Source organism: Leucoraja erinacea, chromosome 13 (assembly GCF_028641065.1).
Source record: "Leucoraja erinacea ecotype New England chromosome 13, Leri_hhj_1, whole genome shotgun sequence".
Classification (NCBI taxonomy): Eukaryota; Metazoa; Chordata; class Chondrichthyes; order Rajiformes; family Rajidae; genus Leucoraja; species Leucoraja erinaceus.
In genome coordinates this window covers 3,046,209-3,062,734 of record NC_073389.1, presented here as the reverse complement: position 1 = coordinate 3,062,734, position 16,526 = coordinate 3,046,209, and the positions used below count along the sequence as shown (strand labels likewise).

The 16,526-nt window shown below is 39.0% G+C and overlaps 1 protein-coding gene across 3 annotated transcripts in view; it reads right to left on the bottom strand.

Annotated features, from left to right (window-relative positions):
* The window catches only part of LOC129702538 (syntaxin-binding protein 5-like), a 233,558-nt gene extending 217,842 nt beyond the window's left edge, over positions 1–15,716 (bottom strand). For 2 of the 3 annotated variants that reach the window (XM_055644284.1, XM_055644285.1), the window contains exon 1: positions 15,228–15,716. In XM_055644284.1, coding sequence (XP_055500259.1) covers positions 15,228–15,434 — 207 coding nt within the window. In that variant the 5' untranslated portion in view covers positions 15,435–15,716. The remainder of the gene's footprint in view (positions 1–15,227) is intronic. The other variant, XM_055644286.1, reaches the window with a different exon arrangement.
* Positions 15,717–16,526: the final 810 nt, after the last annotated feature.

Genomic DNA, 16,526 nt, shown 5'->3' with positions numbered 1-16,526 from the left:
TCATCTGCATATAGAGAAATTTTATTCACTGTGTCTTTACTGTTATACCCATATATTTCCGGATGCCCCCTAATTCTTTCTGCAAGTGGCTCAATTGCAAGTGCAAATAGTAATGGAGATAACGGGCATCCTTGTCTACACCCTCTAGATAGACTGAATTTAGATGACAGTCTTTGGTTGGTAAGTATTCTGGCCGTAGGATTTGTGTATAGCAGTTTTTTTATCCATGTGCAAAATTTCTCCCCTAGCTGCATCTTTTCCATCACCGAAAATAAATAAGGCCATTCGACCTGATCAAATGCTTTTTCAGCGTCAAGTGAGATTATTGCTAAATCTTCATTAATAATTCTCTTGGTATATATAATATTAAATAATCTTCTTAGGTTATAATATGAATACCGTTTCTGAATAAAGCCTGTTTGGTCAGGGTGTATTAATTTATTCATCACTGTACTTAATCTACGTGCTAGTATTTTAGTTAGTATTTTCTGGTCTGTATTCAGAAGTGCAATTGCTCTGTATGATCCCGGATCTTCCGGATCTTTATCAGCTTTAGGAATAAGCGTTATTATAGATTCATTTAAGGTATCTGGGAGTTTCTGTTGGGTGTAGATATAATCATATAGTCTTTGCAAGCGTGGGCACAGCAAATCATGAAATTTCTTGTAAAATTCTGAACCTAGACCATCTGGCCCTACTGCCTTACCATTTTTAAGAGAGCCAATAGACTCCTCAATATCCTTTATCGTAATTTCCCTTTCTAATAATTCTCTATCCTTTGAATCTAAACCTTTTAAATTACATTTTATTAAAAAATCTGCTATTCCTTCTGATTGTGCTACAGTTTTAGTTGAATAAAGGTTATGATAGTATTGTAGAAATCTATCATTTATATCCTTGGGCATTTTTAATAATTCTCCTGTCTCTGTTCTAATTTTATGAATTATTTTTTTCCCTTCCATTTTTCGCAGCTTGCGTGCTAATAATTTTTGTGGTTTGTCTTCAAATTCAATCTGTAATTTTTTGTTTTTTTGATTAAGTTTTATTACTTGTTCTGAGTACATTTTATTTAATTTATATTTCAGTACAGCAATTTTTTATTATGTTTTTAACGTAGATGGCGTTCTCGCGTTTTCTGTATCTAGTTGCTTAATTTCACTTTCCAGTGCTTTTTGTTTAATCCTGTTTTCTTTATTATAAAATGCTTGGGCAGAGATTAATGTACCTCGAACATACGCTTTGAACGTCTCCCACATAAGAGAAGCAGGTGTGTCAGGGTTGTCATTTACCTCAAAAAATATTTGAATTTGTTTAATAATATATTCCTGGCATGATCTTTCGTTCAAGATTTGCGGGTTAAGTCTCCAATATTTTTGTTTCTCGGACATTCCATTTAATTTAATCATGAATGTTACCGGTGCGTGATCTGAGATTATAATGTTATGATATTTTGAATTATAAGTAAATGGAATAAACGTAGAATCAACTAAAAAGTAATCTATTCTTGAGTATGTTTTGTGTACTGGTGAATAAAATGAATATTCCCGTCCGGTTGGGTTTTCTATTCTCCAGATATCCTTAATATTAGTGGTATTAATAAATGAATTTAAAAAAACACTTGAGTTGGATGTTGATTTTTTTTGCCTTGATGATCTATCTAAGTATGGGTCTAATGTACAATTGAAGTCTCCTCCAATTATTAATTTGTATTGTGCAAATTCAGGAATTTTATTAAATGTTTTGTTAAAAAAAGTGGGGTTATCGAAGTTAGGCCCATAAACATTTAGAAGGATCACTTTTTCACTATTTAACTCTCCAACCACTATAATATATCTGCCATCCATATCCACTATTATTGAGGAGGTCGCAAAAGGAATTCCTTTACGAATTACTATTGCTACTCCTCTTGACTTGTGGGAAAAAGAAGAATGATATGATTCAGCGATCCACTTAGCTTTAAGTCTGTGTTGTGATTCCTTTTTAAGATGTGTCTCTTGAAGAAATATTATATCTGTTTTGATTTGATTTAGGTGTGCCAAAACTTTACTTCTCTTAATTGGTTCATTGATTCCCTTGACATTCCAACTACAAAATGTTATTCCCTGACCCCTTCTTGTCATGTTAGCATCTTGCATATTGCTTTTGTGGTGGTCTATAATCGGGTAGAAGGAACAACACATAGAACCTGACCCTGCTCCCAAACCTCAGATAGATGAATTTAAATTCAAATACATCATTCTTCCGATCATATCTCCTTGCCTTGGTCTTGTTTTTCCATTCAAACCTTGAGTTAAAGAAGTATTTAAAGAAAGAAAGTGATAGGGTTGGTTAGTGTAGGGTGAGAAAAAAAGAACTACATCTACAATTAGTGTAGTTAGTGATAGCCACACTAACGTGGCTAGAATTCTAAAGACTTCCGTAGCCTTTGTAAAATGAGAAAAATTCCCAGCTCCGTGCCCGAGGAAGAGGAAAGAAAGAAAAAAAAAAAAAGAAAAAAAAGGGAAATTATATTTAACATTCAATCAACTTCTTTGGGAGTATCAAACTTATTTACCTAGTCATACTTATACCCACACAATATATATACACCTACCTACGTACACGTATATATATATATATATATATATGTATGCATACCCACATGTATACTAGTGTCAACACGTAACCCTGCAGAAAGGTTCAAGACAGCAAAATGATTTTAAATTGAAAGATAGAGCGAAAAAAAGAAAAGGAAACCCGTCAATCATAATTATCATATAGGTTGATTTACCTCTTACATATCTTTCTATATACTATATTATGTAATTCCTTTCTTCATTTATCAAAGACTATTAGTTATTGATCATTGTTATCCATCTTATACCGTATTAACTTTTATAAGAATTAATAATGTTAATAATTTTAGTGGAAATAAGGATATTTAATAAGTATTAGTTGTTACCTATATAGTTAAATATGAATTTACATATAATAGTAATGATTAGTAACCTAAAAAGAGCTAAAACAAAAAAGAGAGAAAAGAGGGAAAAACCCTCGAAAAATCACAGTTTTTGTCCAGTGTCCTCCATCATTTTCGATTTCCAAGTGTCTATAAAGTTCTTGAACGAATTTTAAAGGTCCTTTTAGATCTGATGGTCATCTTAGTCCTTGGCTCCTAAGGAGTGGTGTGGGTTCTTCAGTCTGTAGGCACGTTACCAACTACCTTGGCGTATTCGAGTGCTTTTTCGTGCTCTGTAAAAAAGAACACATTGGAATTGTAGGTGACTCTTAGCTTTGCGGGATAGAGTAGGCTGTATTTCAAATCCGGTACACTCTTCAATATTCTTTTGGTCTCGTTGAACAGCATTCTTTTCTTGAAGACCTCTGTCGAGTAATCTCGGTAGATGCTAAATCTCTCGCCTTCAAAAAACAGTTGACCGCTCCGAACACTTTTCTTCATTATCTCATCAAATTCATGATCCTGTAGGACTTTTACAATAATTTGTCTTGGATGGACATCATCTTGAGTACGACGTCGCTGCGCTCTATGGGCTCGGCCGAGTAGAGGTTTGTGATCCAATTTTAGGACTGTATGTAGTAGGTCTGCCACAAAATCCCGAGTACCCATTTCCTTCTCCCTTCCTTCCTTCACCCCTACAATTCTTAGGTTCTTTCGTCTTTGACGCCCCTCCAGATCGATACATTTATCATTTAATTTGCTCACCATGTTTGTGAGGCGTTGGTTTTCAGTAAGGAGCTGATTTACTGTTTCTGCACTCGTCATCGCACATTTCTCAAGCTCGGTTATCGCTATTCTGTGTTGATCGAGTTCTTGGCGAATGGGGTCCACCTCTATTTGAGCCTTTGTTTCCACCGAAACGAGTCTAGCTTCCATCACTTCCATCTGGTCTTTGACCTCTTCCTCCCTCGTCCTCTTCCAGTTTTCAAACATTTGTTGAACTGTAACGAGCATTTCTGCTCTAAAATCTACCTTGAAGGTGTCTAGTGATTTTTGAAATTTCTCACTAAAAGTCTTCATTTCAGCAGCCAGACAAGTCTTCATTTCAGCAGCCAGAAAGATTTTAAGATCTTCCATTTCCCCTTTTTTCCCCCCTTTAATCTTCCTTGGAGGATCTTCCTGGGCCATCGTTGTAACTGAGGCCGAGGCTTCTGTAGGGCCTTCCTCTTCCATCTGGGGTCTTCCTTTAGCCGATTTTTTTGTTGTTCCACGGGGGGGGGTGTGTTGTAGCGACATACCTTAAGTCGCAGGCCTGATGACGTCACGCAGGCTGCCGTTTCAGATTGCAGGTAGGTCCCGATTTTTCTCCCGTTTTTTGTTTTCCTCGGTACGGAGCTGGTTGGCGCTGGACTTAGTTCTCCATAGCGCCACCGGAAGTCCAGTAAGCGCTGTGATTTAAAACGGAGGATAAAGGATATTAAATGAAAAAACTGTCTTCAGCTCAGAGCCCTCGGAGAACAATCTCAAAACTGCTGAAAACACAGAAAACTGAAGAACAGATCTCTGAAGTAGATTCTGGAATGGCTACAGGATCCAAGACTGAGATGGCTACTAAGGAGAAAAATGAAATGGAGGAGATAAAGAACTCGGTAAGAGAACTGAGAAAGGATATTGAGGCTGGAAACTCAAAAATTATGGAAAATATTAATGTTAAATTGATGGAAAATATGTCAAACATCAATGCTGGTAATCAAAAAGTTATTGACTGCATTGGCATTATACAAAAACGAATTGAGGATGTGCATGAAGAGCTAATGGGGAGAATTAATAAAGGGGAAGAAGAAACTAAGAAGAAGTTTGAGGCTGTACATGTAATTGTTTCTTCACATGTAACTGAAATAAAAGACATGGAAACAATTGTTGATCAAATGGCTGAAGATATGCAGGGAATGAAGCTAGAACTAGACAGCCTCAAGAGTCAACTGGCGAAAGTCTCAGATAAATGTCTTGATCTTGAAGCTCGCTCACGACGCCAAAATGTATGAATACTGGGAGTAACAGAAGGGGCAGAGGGGAACAACACCCGTGAGTTCACTGCCAACTTAATCAAACATGTACTCAAGTTACCTGTGGAACCGGAAATTGAAGTGGCACATCGAATACCTAGATTTAAGCCAAGATCACAAGCAGATCCAGCCCACCCACGACAGGTCATAGTCAAACTTCGGGACATTTCAGCACTTGAAGAGCTGATGAAAAAAATCAAATATGGAGTGAAGATGACCTTTGGAAATGACACTATCAAACTCCTCCGGGATTATCCCTATGAGGTCGTGCAAAAGAGAAGAAAGTTCGAACAGACAAGACAGATTCTCCACGGAGTTAAAGATGTCACATGTGGCGTTTTTTATCCGGCCAGGATGCGCATTACTTTCAAGGGAAAAGAGAAAACTTTCACTAATTCGGACGCATCTTATAAATATGCCCAAGAGATTGTGGCAGAAACAGAAGATTAATCACGGCAGCGGGACGATATGGACAGTTTCTTTCCTTTTATTACTTCACAGAGAACACCTGAAGATAAGGGAAGAAACACCATTCTCTAAAAGTTTAAAATGGAAGAGAATTTCCACGTGCGCTGGTCTAGACACCTTATCTCCATTGGACGCTTTGGAATTCAACTCGAGGACATTCTTTGTTCAAAATGAAGGAAAGACTGCTAAGCAACGCAGAGATGAACAGCAGAGCCGAATGTGGAAAACACCACAAGGACAACTGGCGGTTTAAGATCTTAAAACAGCTTTACAAAATATAGAGAATTAATAATAACTAACAATACTAATATAGAAATATAAATGGAAACTAACCTGAATTATATAATGGCCAAAATGTAATAATCTGCTAATAAGACTGACTAGCTCGTATATAGAGATAACGAATTTTAGTATTAAAGTAGATAATACTGAAAGGTTAAGTGTTATGTAGTTTGTGTGGAGAAGGGAGGAGACTCAGGCACCTGGCATAATTCCAGGAGCCTGTTTCTGGTTAACCCTTACAGCTAACAGTCAATAGTCAATATCAATAGTCAATAGTCTATTTATTTGTCATTTGGACCCCTGGAGGTCCAAATGAAATGCCGTTTCTGCAGCCATACATTACACACAAATAGACCCCAGACACAACACAATTACATTTTACATAAACATCCATCACATAGCTGTGATGGAAGGCCAAAAAAACTTATCTCTCCACTGCACTCTCCCCCCCCCGATGTCAGAGTCAAAGTCAAAGCCCCCGGCTGGCGATGGCGATTGTCCCGCGGCCATTAAAGCCACGCCGGGTGGTGCGAGGTCGCACACCGGGTCTTGCTGTTAAAGACCCCGGCGTGCGCTCGCAAAGTCCCGCGGCCGTTCCAGCCGCGCGGGGCAGTGGTGCTAGGCCCCGCTCCAGGAGCTCTTCGACCCCGCAACTCGGGCGGGAGAAGTCGCCGTTGCGAGAGCCCCGAAAAGCGGTCTCCCTCCAGGGATCCGTGGGCTCCCGGTGCCGCCGTCCGCAGACCCGCAGCAGCAGCCTCCCAATCTCCGGAGGTCGGGCAGCAGCAGCGGCAGCACTCCTCCACCGCTCCACCCGCTCCGGTCTCGGCCAGCTCCGCGACGGTGAGGTGAGTCGGCACCTGAGTCCCCGGCTTCTTCCTGTTGGAGGCCGCTCCTCGTTGCGGCCTCAACGACAACCGAGACCCGACGAGAAAAGGTCGGGTCTCCAGTGCAGGGAGAGATTTAAAAGTTTCCCCCCCCCTCCCCCCCACCCCCCCCCCCCCCCCCCCCCACACACACACACCCCCCAACATAAAATAACAAAAACTACATTAAAACACAGACAAAAAATAATAAAAACGCGGACAGGCTGCAGAGGCCGCTGCTGACCAGAGTCGCACCGCCTACTCATTATCAGCTTACTATTATCAAAGGTATAACTAATTATAAATAATTAGTAGATGAAAGTGTTAGATAAATAAATTCTTAGGGTTAGAGTAATAAAAGGAGCGGAGCTAATTGTACAACATCAACTTCGGAAGTCGAATAGATGTCGAATCCCACAGACGCGTGGGACACGCACTACAGTGTCGAACACTTCAGACACTGTAATTTTACTTGTTCAATTTTTTTTTTTTAATCACAATATGTCACTACTATGTGATTTTTTTTCAAGGAAAATCGCAAAAGGGATCTACCAAGGAAGTTAATAATATAAACGCCCCCCAAATATCCAGAGTCCTGAGGTATGGATGCACCGTAATAAATATGGGTATTAAAATCAGAGAAAATGCAAGATGATAAACAAAAGAAAATGGGAGGAATCACTCTGTGTAGCTGGAATATAAGGGGTATTAATGAACCAATTAAAAGGGGCAAAATACTAGCTCAGTTGAAATCATGTAACACGGACATTAATTTTCTACAAGAAACGCACCTTAAACATCAAGATCAGATGAGATTGAGGGCGAATTGGATAGGCCAAACATTTCACTCCTCATATACTTCGAAATCCAGAGGCACCGTAATTATTATTCGCAAAGGAATACCATTCAAATCAAAGAACATTATATCAGATAAGGAAGGGAGATATCTTATCGTTACAGGAGAGATCCATGCTACGCCAATCACTTTGGTAAACATATATGCGCTCAATTTTGATAATCCTCAATTTTTAAATAAAATCCTGAATACAATCTCAGAATTTAACTACCAAAATGTTATAATTGGAGGAGACTTCAACTGTGATTAGATAAATCGATGCAAAAACAAAGAGGTAATATGAAATCTAAAACTAGTGAACTTAAATACATATATAAAACATACAAATATAGCAGACGTCTGGAGGATCGCGAATCTGACTGGAAGGGAATACTCGTTTTATTCAATGTTACATAAAACATACTCATGTATAGATTACTTCCTAGTGGATACAAAACTAATCCCTTATACTATGAACCCTAAATATCACACCAATACGATTTCAGATCACTCCCCGCTAACTTTTGTTTTAAAATTGGAAGGAATGTCTACGAACAAATCATTCTGGAGGTTTAACTCGCAAATTCTGAAAGACCCACAAGGGAGGATATATCTAAAAAACAGATGGACCTATTTTTTGAGACAAATGATACACCAGATATATTGCCCACTTTATTATGGGAATCCTTCAAAGCATTTTTAAAGATTAAATCAGATAGAGGGGAATTATTAACACTACCTAATGATATCAATTAAAAATTTGCTCAATATTACAAGAATTTATACACGTCGAAAACGCTAATAGACAATAATAAAGTTTCAGAATTTTTGGATAATTGTAACCTTCCAAAACTTGAATTGAAGGAACAAGAGGAACTGGGAGCACAAATTACATCTAAGGAAATAGAAGACACAATAAACACACTTAAGAATGGAAAAACACCAGGACCAGACGGATTCAGTAATGAATTTTATAAATGTTTTTCGACAAAGTTACTCAACGTCTACAGAAAATGTATACATACGCTTTTAAAGAACAAATCTTACCTGAAACACTAGCAGAATCAACGATCACATTAATACTTAAAAAAGATAAAGATATAGAAGAACCAGGCTCATATAGAGCTATTGCTTTGTTAAATACGGATCAAAAAATATTAGCGAAAACACTAGCTAGAAGACTGTCAATATGTTAGTAAATTAATAAATGAGGATCAAACGGGATTTATACCCAAGAGACATTCATTTAATAACCTGAGACATCTGTTTAACATAATGCACTCTCACAAACCTCAAGAACAAAGTTATCTATGATTTCATAGGACGCAGAAAAAGCGTTTGATCAAGTAGAATGGGATTATATGATTAAAGTATTGCAAAAATTTCAAATGGGAGAGAGCTTCATCGCATGGATAAAATTATTATATAACAAACTCACGGCTAGAATATTAACTAATAATATACTATCTACGAAATTCCAATTAACAAGGGGCAATAGACAAGGATGTTCATTATCACCACTGCTATTCGCTCTGGTAATTGAACCTTTAGCTGAAAAAATTAGAACACACCCGGATATTTACAGTTATAATACAAAATATTCAAAAACCAAAATATCCTTACATGCAGACGATGTATTACTGTATATCACAAAACCCCAAATCAGTATACCAAACATATTAAATCTAATTGAGGACTTTGGATCTTTCTCAGGATACAGAATAAACTGGAACAAAAGTGAAATCATGTCGATAAAACCGAAAGACTCAACACATCTCTTGAAATCCCCCTTTAAAATAGCCACAGAAAAATTTAAATATTTAGGAATTGAAATCACTAGAAATTATCACGCTATGCTTAATGCCAATTATAGCCCCTTACTTAAGAAACTAAATAATCTAATTAAATTCTGGAAAACGCTCCCGATGTCTTTAATAGGTCGAATAAATGCTATAAAAATGATCTTTTTACCACAAATCCTATATTTATTTCAATCAATTCCAATATATCTTCCAAAAAAGTTTTTCAAAAAACTAGACTCAGACAATACAAATTTTATATGGGATTACAAATCCCACAGAATACAAAGAGCACACCTTAGTAAACCAAAAGAGATGGGTGGTCTAGCACCCCCTAACTTTATGTACTATAATTGGGCAGTAAATATTAAAAATATGATTCACCTGCTGGACAACTCTGCCCAGCAGGTGGACTGGATTGTAATGGAGAGAGAGGACTGCTCTCCGTGTAATACAGGAGCGACTCTCCTCTCACCAATGAATCTGAATAACAAAAATTATAATAAAAATTATATAGTGACGGCTAATCATTTAAAAATATCACATTACATATTGCATTTACAAAAGAAAGCTACATTTTTTTTTTAAAGATTCTGCAATTTCTTTCCTTCCCTTACAAAAATGCTTAACGTTATCAACAATGATTTCCTCTTCATAATGTGCTGTTAATATTCATTGAGGAAGTTCATTACAACTTCACACAACCAGTCCTTTAGGATTTTGAATAATCCTAACATTCATCTTCAGCATTACAATTATACATTAACAGTAATTGAGCTCCATAGGTTTTTAAGGTAGTGTCAGACTCCAATAGTTTTAAAGAGCGGTCTTGTACCTTATTTTATTTGTGTATCAACAACACCACAATGCTGAAAACTATATTCTACACTCTGTATCTGTTCCTTTGTCCTACCTATTAAACTGGAGTTTGGCTTGATTGTATTTCTGTACTATATTGTCTGGTTTGATAGCATGCAAAACAAAGCTTTTGACTGTACCTCGATACACTTGACAATAATAAACCTAAACCTAACAGGAAATCAGGTTATTTTGCCTACATTTGAAATATGTTTTAACTAATGATGTATATTTTCATTATATTGAGGGGCTTGGTCCAGTGGGGACACTACTCAGACAAGGGAAGGGATATCATCCCAGTGGCAAGGGTGCAGTGTGTAAAGACAGGTGCAAGGAACCTCACCTCAAAATGCCACATGCTATGTATACAGACAGGTGCTAAGACTACTGGGTATAACACTAGCAATAGAGAAATAAATGAGCTTTAAAAAAAAATCGGCAGGAACAAGTATAAATATTGTTGTTTCTGAGAGTTCAGTGTGTTGGTAATTGAGGAGGCGGGACTTGGATCAAAGCAAGTGTACAATTAGTTCAGATTAGCGAATAAGGCAGCGGCTAGGTCCAATGCAGCAGTTGTGTTGAGGTAAAGTGCAACTTGAAGCTTTGGCGAGAAGGGCTGAGGAGAGAAGTGCTGAACGGTCAGCAGCAGGCAGATACATAAACAGGAGTTGTCGGATACACAAAGGAGACATGCAGGATCATGCAATGTACTGCAGCTACATGGTATGAGTGCTGGTGGACCCCTTGATAAATCCTAATGACCACATCTGAAGCAAATGCAAGTTGATTGAGGAACTAAGACTCAAAGTTGATGACCTGCAGTCTGAGTTTCAAATGCTGCGGCAATTCGGGATGGGTAGAATTACCAGGGTGCAGTGTTTCTGGAGGCAGTCACACCCGTTAGAGTAATAGCTTCCAATGTGGTCCATGGTTAGCAGCAGGGTGTGACTGCAAGTGAGGCAGGCAAGAGAATAGAGGTAAGGATAATGTTAGAGGAACCTCAGTCTTTGAGCTTGTCAGGCGAGTCTCAGATTCTTGCTCTCTGTGCAGAAAAGTGTGGAGAGGGTAGAAAGAATGAACAACCTGACCAAGGCACTGTGATTCAGGGTGCCATTTGAGAGAGAGGAGAGAAGAAAAGCATTGATGCCTTTGGGGATAGTATAGTTAGGATAATAGGCTGTTCTGTCATGAGGATCGAGAGTACCAAAGGCTGTGTTGCCTGCCTAGTGCCTGGGTTAGGGACATCTCGTCTGACCTGCAGAGGAACTTGAAGTGGGAGGGGAAACATAGGAGGTGCAGGAGTAGGCCATTCAGCCTATCATGGCTGATCATCCCAAATCAGTACCCCGTTCAGCTGGGACCAGGGTCCTGGCAAACCGCATAACCAGGGCCGTAGATAGGGGTTCAAGCTAAATAGCTGCGGGGGTTGGGTCAACAAATTGGAAATTTATGGATGAAGTTAAAGGGAAGAAGTGCAGTTAGAAATTGGTAGGTACAACATTGTGGGCATTACGGAGACATGGCTGTGAGAAGAGTTGAGCTGAATATCCAAGGTTACGCATCCTATCGAAAAGACAGACAGGTGGACAGAGGGGGTGGGGTAGCTTTTTTGGTAAGGAATGAAAATCGGCCCTTTGGAAGGAGGGACATAGGATCAGAAGACGTGGCATCCTTGTGTGTAGAGCTGAGAAACTGCAAGGGTAAAAAGACCCTGATGGGAGTTATTTTCAGGCCTCCAACAGGGGTAGGGTGCAAGTTACATCAGGAGTTACGGTCGGCATGTAAGAAAGGCAATGTTACGGTGGTCATGGGGGATTTCATTATGCAGTGAAAATCAGATTGGTACTGGATCCACAGAGAGGGAATTTCTAGAGGGTCTCCAAGATGGTTTCTTATAACAGCTTGTAGTTGAACTTACCAGGGAAATGGTAATTCTGGATATGGTAGATAGACACAAAATGGTGGAGTAACTCTGTAGGACAGGCAGCACCTCTGGAGAGAAGGAATAGGTGACGTTTCAGGTCGAGACCCTTCTTCCGACTGAAGTAATATTTGTAATTTTCCAATTGACTGACTTCTACTCCTTGATTCTCTTGAATTTCTGGCACGGAACCTTCGGAAGATGCAGGATCATTTCATTCCAAAGAGAAAGAAAGATTCTAATGGGAGAATGAGGTGACCATAGCTGATAAGGGAAGTCAAAGACATCATAAACTAAAAGAGAAGGCATAAAAGAAAAGTGGGAAGCTGGAGATTGGGAAGCTTTAAAAAAAAATAACAGAAGGTATCTAAAAAGGCAATATGAGAAAAGATGAAATATGCAAGTAGGTTTGCCAATAATATAAAAGAGCAAACCTAAGTTTCTTCAGGTTTGTAAAGAGTAAGAGGCAAGAGTGGACTTTGGACTGCTGGAAAATGATACTGGAGAAGTGATAATGGGGAATAAAGAAATGGCAGAGGAATTGAATATGTTTTGTGCATCAGTCTTCACAGTCGAAGACACCAGCAACATGCCGGAAATTCAAGAGAGTCAATGGGTAGAAGTTAGTGGAGTGACTATCACTAAAGAGAAGGTGCTTGAGAAGCTGAAAAAGTTACCTGGACCAGATGGACTGCGTCCCAAGGTTCGGAAAGAGATGGCTTTAGAGATGGTGGAGGCATTAGTTATGATCTTTTAAGAATCATTAGAGTCAGCAGTGATTCCAGGTGATCGGAAAATTGCAAATATTACTGTGCTGTTCAAGAAGGCAGAGGAGTGAAGACTGTAGGTCGATTAGCCTGACTTCAGTGGTTGGTAACATTTTAAAGTCCATTATAAAAGACCAGGTTTCGGAGTACTTAGAAGCACACGATAAAACAGGCCAAAGTCAACATGGTTTTGTGAAAGGGAGATCTTGCCTGACGAACCTGCTGGAATTATTTGAGGAAGTAAGTAGCAGGATAGACAAAGGTGAGTCAGTGGATGTGATTTACCTGGATTTTCAGAACACCTTTGATAAGGTGTCACACGTGAGGCTGCTAAACAAGATGAGAGCCCATGGTATCAGAAGGAAAATACTAACATGGATATCAGGTTGGCCGGATGGCAGAAGGCAGTGTGTGGCAATAAAGGGGCTTTTCTGGTTGGCTGTCAGTGACTTGAGGTGTTCCGCAGGGGTCGGTGCTGGGGCCGCTACTCTTCACAATGTAAATAAATTATTTGGATGAGGGAATTGAAGGCTTGTGGCCAAGTTTACAGAAGATGAGTGGAGATGTAGGTAATGTAGAAAAAGCAGGGGCTCTAAAGGACTTGGACAGTTTAGGAGAGTGGGCTGATTAGTGTCAGATGAAATACAGCGTGGCAAAGTGTGGAGTCATGCATTTTGGTAGTAGGAATAAAGGCTATTTTCTAAATGGGAATTTAGAAATCAGAGGTGCAAAGGAACTTGGGAGTGCTGGTGCAGGATTCCCCAAAACTTAATTTGCAAGTTGAATGGGTAGTAAGGAAGGCGAATGTAATGCTAGCATTTATTTAATACAAAAAACAGGAATGTAATGTTGAGGCTTTATAGGGCACTGGTAGACTGGATTTGGAGTATTGTGAATAGTTTTGGGCCCCAGATTTGAGGAAGAATGTGCTGGTGCTGGATAGGGTCCAGTGGAGGTTTACGAGAATGATCCCAGGAATGATTTGGGTTAACATATGATGAGTGTTTGACGGCTCTGGGCCTGTATTAGCTGGAGTTCAGAAGGATGAGGGTGAACCTCATTGAAACTTACTGAATATTGAAAGGCCTGGATAGTGAATGTGGAGTGGATGTTTCTACTAGTGGGAGAGGCTAGGACCAGAGGCCATAGCCTCAGAATAAAAGGACATTCCTTTAGAAAGGAGGAGGAATTTCTTTAGTCAGGGTCTTGCTGTGGAATCCAAGTCAATGGATATTTTTAAGGTGGAGATTGACAGATTCTTAATTAGTAAGGGCATCAGGGGTTATGGAGCGAAGGCTGAATGGGGTTGAGAGGGAAAGATAGATCAGCCACGATTGAATGGTGGAGTAAATTTGATGGGCCAAATGGCCTGTCTGCTCCTAGAATGTATGAATATTTAATGTGTAGAATGTATTACGAACTTTGTATTGTTATGGGTTTTTGGTAAAGGACTGGTTATGAAGATGTAATTAATCTTTTCAATGAATATTAAAACTACATTATGATGAAAGAAAGCATAGTATATAATACTAATCTTTTTTTGTAAGGGGAGAGAATTCATCCCAGAATCTTTTTTAAATTAAATTATTATACTTGCATTATCAAATTGCAGTGATGAAATAAATGAATGAAGCAGAGCTCTGTAATTGTCTGTAAATTAATTGAAATCAAAATATCATTGTGAAAAATTATTTAGTTCTTGACACCACCAGCCTTTTGTAAAATATCGCAATAAGAGTTGGCATTGCATGAAAAAGGTAGCTCAATGTATTAAACATTATTTAGATCTCCACACAAGCTGTTGGCATTGCATGTCGAATTGCGAATCATTTATTTCGATTTTCATACATCGCAAGAGTTTACATTGCGGGCAAAAGGCGGCTCAATAAGTGAAACATTATTTCGTCTTCACGCATTTACATTGCATGACATGAGAAATGTGTGAAACATTTATATCACCGCACAACTAATCCTTGACAAAATATCGCAATAGTTTGCAATGCCTGTAAAAGGTAGCTCAACGTGTGAAACATTATTTAGATCTTCACAGTTTACATTGCACGTGAAACGTGCGAAACGGTGTTTGGATCTTCACATAAACAATCATTTACAAAATATCCAAATAGAGTTTGCATTACATGTAAAGCGCAGCCCAACGCGTGAAACATTATTTAGATCATCACACAGTTTGCAATGTAAAAGGCATCCCAACGTATGGAACATTATACAGATCTTCACCCAACCTGTCCTTTGCAAAATATCGGAATAGAGTTTGCGTTGCATGTAAAAGATAACTCAATATGTCCAACAATATTTAGATCTTAACACAGTTTTCATTGCATTATAAACGGTAACTCAACGTGTGACACATTATTTATTTATTCTGAATAAAGTTTTTTTGGAGGGGGGGGGTTGGATTTTTTGCATTACCTTGCAGATCTGGAAATGATCCGAGGTGAGTGTCTCGGAGATGTCTGCATCCCCGGCTCCTGCTCTGCCTCCTCCCGCGGTCCCGCCGCCAGACCCCGGTCCCATCCCGCCGCCGCCGCCGCCTCCACCTCCACCTCCACCGGGCTGAGCCGGCGACGACGCCGCTGTCAACCCGTCCAGCACCTTGCGGAAATTAAACTTCTTCATCCCCTCCCCACTTTCTTATTTATCCGCTCGCGGATTTTTTTTTCTCGCCGCTCTCTTGTTTATTCCGTCGTCTTTTTCTTTTAACCACTCGAACGAAAAAAAAAGGCAAAGGCAAAAACGAATCAAGCTGCTGTGGAAACGGGGTTGCGGCTGGGTGATAAAGAGATGTGTGTGATGTTTAGCGGCATTTTGGGGGGTTTAGTGATGGAGCTGTCCGACCTCATACAGGTGCCGTCGTCCGTCCGCCCGCCCGTCCTCGCGCTCCCTCTAGCTCTCTCTCCCTCCCTCGCGCTCTCTCGCTCTCTCTCTCCCTCTCTCGCTCGCGCGGCACATCTGCGCTAACCGTCGCACACACGCCCGGATGTCCCGCCCACCCGCGCTTCCGCTCCTGGCTAACGCGGCGCGCCGGGCACGATGGGAACTGTAGTCCATCAGACTACACTCTCTACCCGGTCCGCATCCCATTGAAGCAAAGGAGGTGGATAGATACACAGTGTATGTGCATATATGTGTGTGTGTGTGTGTATATATATATATATATATATATATATATATATATGTATATAATATATATTATATAATATATAATGAAATTCCTCGTATGTTGCAAAACATACTTGGCGAATAAAGTGTGATTTTGATTCTGATATATATAGACACACAAACACAGTGTGTCTACCCCCCTGTATATATATATATATATATATATATATATATATATATATATATGTATATATGTGTGTGTGTATATATATATATATCTATATATATATATATATATATATATATATAGGTGTGTGTGTGTATGTGTGTATATATATATATATATATATATATATATAATATGTGTGTGTGTGTGTATATATATATATATCATATGTGTGTGTGTGTGTGATATATATGTATATATATATATATATATATATACACACACACACACACACATATATATATATATATATACACACACACACACACACACACACACATATATATATATATATATATATATACACACACACACACACACACACACACACACACACACACACACACATATATATATATATATATATATATATATATATATGT